General features: G+C 37.9%; 1 protein-coding gene across 1 annotated transcript in view; it reads left to right on the top strand.

Moving 5' to 3' along the window:
- The window catches only part of LOC135103552 (probable chitinase 2), a 28,280-nt gene that overhangs the window by 5,072 nt on the left and 13,208 nt on the right, over positions 1 to 10,000 (top strand). Inside the window, 2 exon segments of the mRNA XM_064009985.1 lie at positions 5,933 to 6,596; positions 8,263 to 8,502. Of these exon segments, the coding sequence (XP_063866055.1) occupies positions 6,140 to 6,596; positions 8,263 to 8,502 (697 nt within the window). The 5' untranslated portion in view covers positions 5,933 to 6,139.

Below are 10,000 nucleotides of genomic sequence, written 5' to 3'. Positions count from 1 at the left end.
AGCTCCTAAGTCTGTACAAGGGCCTTATCCGTCCATGTATGGAGTATGCTTCACATGTCTGGGGGTGTTTTCCACTCATACCGCTCTTCTAGACAGGGTGGAATCAAAAGCTTTTCGTCTCATCAACTCTTCTGCTCTAACTGACTCTCTTCAGCCTCTATCTCATCGCCGCAGTGTTGCATCTCTAGCTATCTTCTACCGCTGTTTTCATGCTAACTGCTCTTCTGATCTTGCTAACTGCATGCCTCCCCTCCTCCTGCGGCCTCGCTGCACAAGACTTTCTTCTTTCTCTCACCCTTATTCTGTCCACCTCTCTAATGCAAGAAGTTAACTAGTATTCTCAGTCATTCATCCCTTTCTCTGGTAAACTCCGGAACTCCCTGCCTGCTTCTGTATTTCCGCCTTCCTATGACTTGAATTCCTTCAAGAGGGAGGTTTCAATACACTTATCCTTCAATTTTTTACTACCGCTTTGGACCCTTTTCTGGGACTGGCATCTCAGTGGGCTTTTTTTTTCTTTTTATTAGATTTTCGTTGCCCTTGGCCAGTGACCCTCCTACGTAAAAAAAAATAAATAAATAAAATATATATATACATATATATATATATATATATATATATATATATATATATATATATATATATATATATATATATATATATATATATATATATATATATATATATATATATATATATATATATATATATATATATATATATATATATATATATATATATATATATATATATATATATATATATATATATATATATATATATATATATATATATATATATATATATATATATATATATATATATATATATATATATATATATATATATATATATATATATATATATATATATATATATATATATATATATATATATATATATATATATATATTAGTTCGTATTAAAGTGTTTATATTTATCTTTTTATCTATTTTCTGTTTACGTCTTCTCCCTGATTTTTTGTCTGTTCTTTCTGCGTCTGATGTTCGATATTTGTGTGTGAGTTTTTCTGTTTGTGTTTTTTCTGTGTTTTTTTTCTGTCTTAGTATATTTCATGTACTACAAGTGTGTCTATATTATTCTGTATGTCTGTGTGTTCTTTCTGCTCATGTTGTACCTGCATATTTCAGTTTTTTTTTTTTTTTTTGACTATGTTTGCGTGTTATGTTTTTGTCCCTGGATCTGTCTTTTTTCTTTGTGTATTTGACTGTCCGTCTGTTTGTGTGCCTGTATGTCTCTCATGATTGACAGTGTAGCTCATTGAAAGAAAACAATGGAGAGGAAGGTCTGTACAATGCACACACAATCAATTGTTTTTCATATTAATTGTCAAATGGAAAGAGCAATTTAGGGATATGAATGTTCACATGATGATATTTGCATTTCTGTATGAACTAAACGATGTGTTTTCACCATTTCATTTCATTTGTGGAAACGCAGAACATTATGAAAAAAAAAAGACCTTCCAGTTACAACATAAGCTCTATACAAGTTTTCTTTTCCTCCTTTATTACATTATGTTTATGAATACAATAATTTTTACATGTGTATCATCCTCGCATAATGTTTTCGCCCTAGCGAGCTAATTCATCTTGAAGCGCCTGCGTCAGATCTTCCCGTGATTTGCTTCTCTTCATGGGATAAATAATGATGTTGCGGGGGGTTTTTCTTTCTTTTTTTTTTCTTTTTTTTTTCTTTTAATGTCTGAGGATGAGGCGATTTATTCCTTCGCCTCCAGGTCCGCGCATATGAATGGGCACACCTCACGGTGGGTTCTCTTCTACGGTCCTAAATAAACCCATTGTTGTGGGGCCATAAATAACTCAGTTAATCGATCAGTCAATCAATCCCGCGCCTTAGTTATCGTGTAAATATTGATGTTTTTCGAACGATAATAATCCTCACGGTATGCATCATAAAAAGAAAAAATCTGAATCGTGTTCTATCTTTGACTCCTTGATTTTCCATGTGATTGTATTATAATACTGAGCTCCAGATTTCCCCTTTAGACAGACTACATATAGATAGAACGATGCACAAGAAATGAGGCAGTAGTGTGTTATCGTAAAAATAAGAGTAACCACATCGCGTAGTAAGATGACTACCATCACCACCACCACCACCACCACCACCACCACCACTGCCAGCAACAACAACAACAACAACAACAACAACAACAGGTTCGACCTCTAGACGAGCAACACAACGATGCAACAAACATTTCATCGCCGTGACGAGACCCAGCGGTCATTCACGTGTCTCTGATCCACAGCAACTCTGACCTACTCCTCCTCTTCCTCCTCCTTCTTCTCCTCAGCCTCCTTCTCCTTTTTCCTGTCCCCTTCCCAGTTGCAGCAATGTATCCACAAGTCACCTAAATTGCCATAAAATTAAGCCATTCTCCTCCATCTCCTCAAGTCTCCTCCCTCATCCCCAAGTCTCATTCATTCTGTCTTGTCATTCACTTTGATCCACAGGCTTCCCTTCCTTGTACCTAAGTTACTCTTCCTCATCTCCAGATTCTCTTCCTCATTCCTGTATCTCTTCTCCTATCTCTGATCCACTCTCCCTCATCTTCAAGTCAGTCTTTCTCATCCCAAAGTCATTCATTCTCCTTCATTCTCAGTTCATTCTCCATTATTCTCAGGTCATCCTTTTTCATTTCCAAGTCATCCTCTTTCTTATCTCTCATTTTGATACATTATTACTTCTTTCAAATAACAGTTATCTTCCTTCCAGCAGAACTGTTTCAATTGATTTATTTTCAGCACGTCCTTGTATTTAGTCCTTTAATTTCCTTTTATTCGACTTTTAACCACAGAGCACCAGGCCACCATGTGATCACCAACGCACCGCCAGTTAAATCAGTCAAGCAAGCAATGAGTTCATCTCCCTCTCTCTCCCATTTTCGTATCTCCCGCAACTCCTGCTCTTCCCACACACCCTCATGTATACTCCTCGAGGCACGCGTAACCTCTTTCCCTTACTACGCATCACCTCTTACCTCATCCTTCACCTCATTCCCCTTCATCTCGCTCATAACGAACACTCCAGGCGCGCCCTCAAAGTCTCGGCTCTCCTCTACAGTGAAGTACATCCTCAGACCACAGCAGCAAGGACGGTGCATGACCCTGGCTCCCTGTCTCCCCGTTAAGCCTTTGGACAGCCTCTCAGTGTGCCAGTCGCAAAGCTAATTTACATTAAAGGCATCCTCTACAGCCTGGCAGGAGTAGAAACACGAGAGAGGAGTGGGAAGATGGAGGAGGGATGAAGAAGAGGAGGATGACAGAGAGAGAGAGAGAGAGAGAGAGAGAGAGAGAGAGAGAGAGAGAGAGAGAGAGAGAGAGAGAGAATAGGAAGCACTGAGTCATAAAAGGAGCAGTCAGCGGAAAACTTATTCACAGCGAGATTACCAGTTTGAATACATAAACCTGCTAATACGAGAACAGACCGGAATAGAGAGCATTTGTAAGAGCAAAAGAAGAAGCAGGAGATGGAGGTAGGAAAGTAAAAAGATAAGGAGAGGTGGAGCGATGGAATTTGTAATAACAAGAGTTTAAGAAAGAGGAAGAGAAGAAGTAGAAGACGAGAGCGGGTGGGGGTATAATAAGCAACAACAAACCGAGAAGCAAAGAGAGAGAAGAAGAATTAGGAGAAAACAGGACAGAATGACCAACAGCAAAAGATGGAACAAGAGGAGAGGCAGACGGAGAAGGAACAGGAGAAGGAAAGACGGGATAGAAGGAACAACGAGATATGACGCAAGAGGATGGAAAGCAGACGGGGGAGGAACAGGAAAAGGAAAGGAGACGGGATGGAAGGAACAAGGAAATATGAAGCAACAGGAACAGAAGTAGGTGGAGAGGGAAGAGGATCAGGAGAGGAGTCAATTTAGGCGGAGAGAGGAGACAGACAGACACAGAGAAATTGTGTTTATTAAGCATACAATGGAAATTCATATGTTATGCACGGTACTTGCTTGAGTGTCAGAATTGCCTTTGTGTCTGCAATATGATGTAGATTTGGGAGTGATGTGTGAGAAGTCAGGGGTGTATAACAAATAGGTAAATGAATACTGTTGTGTGTTAGACAGGTACTCGTGCAGTGAAGTAAGAGGGCTACGAATGTTTCTGTAGATATTTTAGATGTCTTTCAGCGATTTATTGATCTATTTGTCAAATCATTTATTTACATTTCTACGTGTGAGGAAGATTCGCCAAGGGTACAGTAAGTGGAGAAAGAAAGCCTACTCATTTTATTTTACTTATTTATCTCATTCTTCTTCTTCCTCTGTTGGCGTTTCCTATTTTCATATGGGGTCGCTTTTACTTATTTAATGATTCTACTTATCTATCCATTTATCAAATTTATTTATCTTTTTTTTTTTTTTTTTACATGTGGAGAAGATCACCCAGGGGCGCACAATAAATGGTAGAACTCCCACTCATTAGGCACTACAACGCATAATCCTCACTTTGATTCGTGAAATTCGCACGTGGGTGGTGTTTGAGCTGCCTTTGCATCCCAGCACCACACAACGAATAAAATCATTATCAACCTCTATTACTTCAAGCAGGACTAGACCCTCTCCTACCACCACTCTCGGATGTTCGTCTGTCCTAGGTCATCCCAGTATAACTTCTCACCTCATAATCCATCCTCTTCATTTACAAAGTCCTCTGTCAGTCTCTGTTTAATCTCGCCTAAGTTGCCGTTTTGTTATTCTAATGGCCCAGCTGTTATACGTTTGATGTATAAGAAATGTAATCCTTACTAAACCTAGTCAAAGGAAGGTGACAATAATAATCGTTATAATTATTCATCTGACTGAAAGGTGTTGAAAGAAGCTCTTGCCTTTTCTTCTAATTAGGCGCCACACAGACAATTCTAAATTCAGACAAAAAAAATAAGGAGATAGGTAGCTTCTTCTCTTCCTCCCTCCCTTCACCTTTTCCTCATCTCTCTATCTCTTCCCCCTCCCGTTCCTCCCTCCATCCTGTCTTCAGTTGGGACGGTAGCCTGAAGGAGTCATTATATATTCTTTTGGTTATGACATAAAAGCGATAATGGCCCGCTTTGCCTTTAATGAGGTGCGACCGAGGAACGAATGGAGGAAAAATGCCCTTCGCTTCCAAGCCTCTGATTAAAATTTTCCGAGGTCAGGAAAAGAATTTATGTTGAACAGGCTTCTCTCCTTGCATACTTGTTACACACACATATACATATATTTATATATACATCCATACATACATACATAAATACAAATGCAAACATACATACTAACCTAACTTAATCTAACCTAGTACAAACATACAAACATACAAACACATTCATACATTTATACATACATAGTGTCGTACCAGCAGCCAGCCCTCTCCGAAAGAAATGTCATGACATCCAAGAAAAAAAAAAATAACGAAGTGTACAAAATATTTAGCTATGATAAAGATCAAAACAAGTAAGTAAAATAGATTAAGATTCTTTCTCGACATATTATCGCATTTCACTTTTATTCATTTGTTCATTTGCAATATTTGTTTTTCGTTATGCGTCTGGATATTTACAGCCACACATCTGCAATATATTATACTAAACACAAAAAATATAGAAATAAATGAAAAATCAAGAAAAATAACTTAATTAGAATAAAATTAAAACAAAAAAATGAAGGATATTACATGCTAAAAAATAAATAAATAAAAATAAATAAATAAATAAATAAATAAATAAATAAATAATAATAATAATAATAATAATAACAATAATAATAATAATAATAACAACAATAAAAAATAAAAATGATGATAATAATAATAATAATAAAGAAAAAAACAAATAAACAAAAAAAATCATACCAAATTACATAAACCATACAATATGAAGGATAAAAATAATGAAATTTCTTTTACAGCACCAAGGACAAAGTGACCAGCGTGACCTGCGTGTGGGTGGATGTGTGACCTCATCTCCGGTCCCTGCCTCTCCGTGACCCAGCCAAGCACAAGACTATTCACGACCCCTCAAGAGAAGCACACTGCATGACAGAACAATTACAAGTCTACACCATTACCACCACTGCTGCCACTAACACCATCACCACCGCAATAACAACATCAACATGCTTAGCCCAAAGCCTTCACATTCACCCACACCTTCTCTCCTCCTCTTCTACCCTTTACTTCTTATTCATTTCTTAATTCCTCTCAGCCTAATTCCTCCCTGTCAAGGTCGTGTTGTTAATAAGGGATTGTACAACTCTTTGCCTTCCATCTTTTCGTCCTCCTCCTCCGCGTATAACTCGTCCTCATCCTTCTCTTCTTCTTCTTCTTCTTCTTCTTCTTCTTCTTCTTCTTCTTCTTCTTCCTCCTCCTCCTCCTCTTCCTCCTCCTCTAAGGCATCCTCCTCTTCTCCCTCGCCTTCCTACACCTCTCCTTCGTCTTCTTCTTCAACCTCTTCTCCCCTATTCTCCTCCTCCTCTTCTCCCTTGTCTTCTTCATCTTCTTTTTCAGCCTCTTCTACCCTATCCTCCTCCTATACTCACACTACACATGATCAAGAAGATATGACACAAAAAGGTAAGAACTTATTTTTTCTCTCTCGGTTACTCTCCTGTGGATCACTGAACGTTCATGAGGGAAATGATATGTAATTTAATGGGAGATATCTAATTGTCTGACTTCTTATTCCACTAACTGAGAAGGACATGACGAGAAGCAGACACTAGGAAGGTTGTATTAAAGATTTTTTTTTTTATTATTCTACTTTACAATCATGGACAGCTTTCTTAGATACTCTTCTACATTGTACAAATTTACTTATTTATTCTGTTTTACTGCACAACTTTTCTGAATGCCATCTTGTTTTTATTTTTTTTTATCTTTTGTAAATACTCTTCTCCACAATTTTTTTTTAAATACTGAAATGTTTTGTACAACACTTATAAATACTCTCCTACATAGATTTTACAGTTTTTGTCATTATATTTCTACACTGCACTGCGTTTCTAAATACTTACATCGCGTGGCATTTCTAAATACTCTGCAATACTTAAAAAATAAAATAAAATAAAATAAAAACTGCAATTCTGTATATCTTTTAGTAATACTCTACTGCCCAGCTTTTCTAAATATTCTGGTATGCTACACAACTTCCATTGGTACTCTGTTATACTGCACAGCGTTCTTTCTATATATAAGAGTGTAACGCTATTCACTACTTCAGTCACAATTCATTACGACTCTTTCAGTGTCTCAGAATCTATAGTAATAAGTCCTCATTACCTTCCGCCACTCCTTACATTTACTGATCACCTTGACCTACTGTAACTGCATTTCTCTTTTCCCCTTCTTTGATTAACCTGCTGAAAATTACTCACGACTCCCTCTCTCCTCCTTATTCCATTCATCTCTCTCAACAGTGCAGTATCTTTCTTCTACCTTTAAGTGGGAACACTCTGCCATACTTTATTTTCTATCACAGTTTCCATGAAATATATTACCCAGTTCATATCAACGCACCTCATATAACTAGTCCATCTACTAACCTTCAGTTTTTTGTAGTATATTTGTATTTTTTAGTTTAGTTTATTACTGTATCTCTTTAGTTTTATTCTCATATTCTTTTGTGTGATTTTCTTTAATTCCTTCTGTTATCCTTGGACTCCTCTCATTCATATACTGAGAAAGAGAGAGAGAGAGAGAGAGAGAGAGAGAGAGAGAGAGAGAGAGAGAGAGAGAGAGAGAGAGAGAGAGAGAGAGAGAGAGAGAGAGAGAGAGAGAGAGAGAGAGAGAGAGAGAGAGAGAGAGAGAGAACATACGATTACAGGAACATAAAGCAGCAGACAGTAAAAAGCCTATCATGTAATACCAAAATGAGCTGCCTGAATACATGCCCTCCTGCTAATATGAGAACAAAACAGAGAGAAGGAAACAGCAAGAGGAGGAGATGGAGGAAGACAAGCCCTTAATTATTTTCCTTTGCATCCCTTCTACTCATGCACCATTACCACTACCTCCTCTCTCTCTCTCTCTCTCTCTCTCTCTCTTTTCTCTCTCTCTACTTCTCCCAACAAAACCACAGAGAAAACAGAACAGTGTAAAAAATAAAGAGCAAGAGGAGAAGATGAAGGAAAGCAGTCCCTAATTACATATCTTCCTTTTCACCCCCACCCCCCTCATGCACCGCTACCACCACCATCACCTCCACTACATCCTTCTCTACTTCCCCCCAACATAACCACAGGGAGACGGAGGCTTGCTACCCCCGCCTACAACATAACAGCCCCTATGAAGGAACCTGTGATGGCGTGCTACTTCGGCTCCTGGGCAGTGTACAGACCAGGCCTCGGCAAATTTGACGTGGAAGACATCGACCCTTTCCTGTGCACTCACGCCCTCTACGCCTTCGCTGGTTTGCAAGCGTCCACAGGCACCATCGTCAGCCTTGACCCATATAACGACCTCTATGACAACTACGGCAAAGGTAATGACATAAAAGGATGATATAAAAATCCTCAGCGTCAGTAGTAAGAATACGAGAAATAATGGGTTCAAGCTTGGTGAAGTAAGGTTTGAAAAAAAGAAACAGAAAACTACTACAACAAAGGTAAGGGACATAACAAGACTGACAAAGACAGACAACATTCGTTAGTGTCTCTAATCAGGACAAGATATGATGAAGCAATAGGTTTAACCCTGATGAAGGTAGATTTGAAAAAGAGATAAAAACAGATTCTTAAATAGAATAGTAGATGAATGGAACAGACTGATTGATCAGGGTCTTAGTGCCGAGTCCTTATGGAGCTTTAAAAGACTGGAAAAATTTAAGGATGAGAAAGATGGGTGGATATAGGTAGGTGTATTTTGTATATTTTGTATAGAGATTGCCATGTATAAGCGTTATAGCTTCTTGCAGCTTTCCTTATTTTTTTTTTTTGTGTGTGTGTGTGTGTTCTTATGTTATGTTTTATGTTTTTTTTTATGTCCACCTCTGATGATTCCTCCATGAAAGTTTCACTCAGAGTAATTCCCGAAATTCTAACAAACAATATATCACCTAACCTGAAATACTGATAATATAATGTAACTTCAACTTTCGAAGCGAAACTAGGATAAGACCTGATTTTACTCAAGAAAGGACTTACCTGTAATTTAAGTGTGTGATGTAAGCCCTTGCGTTTTATAACCCATCTAATACAGAAACCTCAAAGAATGAATGTTCGTGGCGGAGACTTTACATCAAAGGAGCTTAGAGTATATGATTTGTGTGTGTGTGTGTGTGTGTGTGTGTGTGTGTGTGTGTGTGTGTGTGTGTGTGTGTGTGTGTGTGTGTGTGTGTGTGTGTGTGTGTGTGTGTGTGTGTGTGTGTGTGTGTGTGTGTGTGTGTGTGTGTGTGTGTGTGTGTGTGTGTGTGTGTGTGTGTGTGTGTGTGTGTGTGTGTGTGTGTGTGTGTGTGTGTGTGTGTGTGTGTGTGTGTGTGTGTGTGTGTGTGTGTGTGTGTGTGTGAGGGAACAGGTGAGTGATGTCAGGTGATGAGGAGAGTACAAACTTGCACTAACTCACTTTCACTCACCCACGCACTCCTCTTCTCGCTACAAAAGACAAAATATCAAAGGCAGAGTTAAAAGAGATGAAGTTTTCCCTGCAAGATAAAAACAAATCAAAGAATAGAAAATGTATGACAACGAAAAAATGAAATAGAAACCGGACTGAAGTGATAATGACACGACGGTGAGAAAAATTAATTTTCTTTTGAATTACGAATGCACGGTACACAGGATTGAAAGAAATTTTTCGTTGTTTCCTTTTATTCCACTTTTAACCGTTTTCTTAATTATTACCTACTAATTCAATTTTCTTTTCATTTTAAATCACTGTATTATTCATTATTTTCTTATCTACTTACGTATTCATTAACTATTTGCCTTTTTCTTTTTTTGGTGTGTGTGTGTGTGTGTGTGTGTGTGTGTGTGTGTGTGTGT

The sequence above is a fragment of the Scylla paramamosain genome, chromosome 9 (genome assembly GCF_035594125.1).
Source record: "Scylla paramamosain isolate STU-SP2022 chromosome 9, ASM3559412v1, whole genome shotgun sequence".
NCBI lineage: Eukaryota > Metazoa > Arthropoda > Malacostraca > Decapoda > Portunidae > Scylla > Scylla paramamosain.
This window is presented reverse-complemented; position numbering and strand designations above follow the sequence as displayed.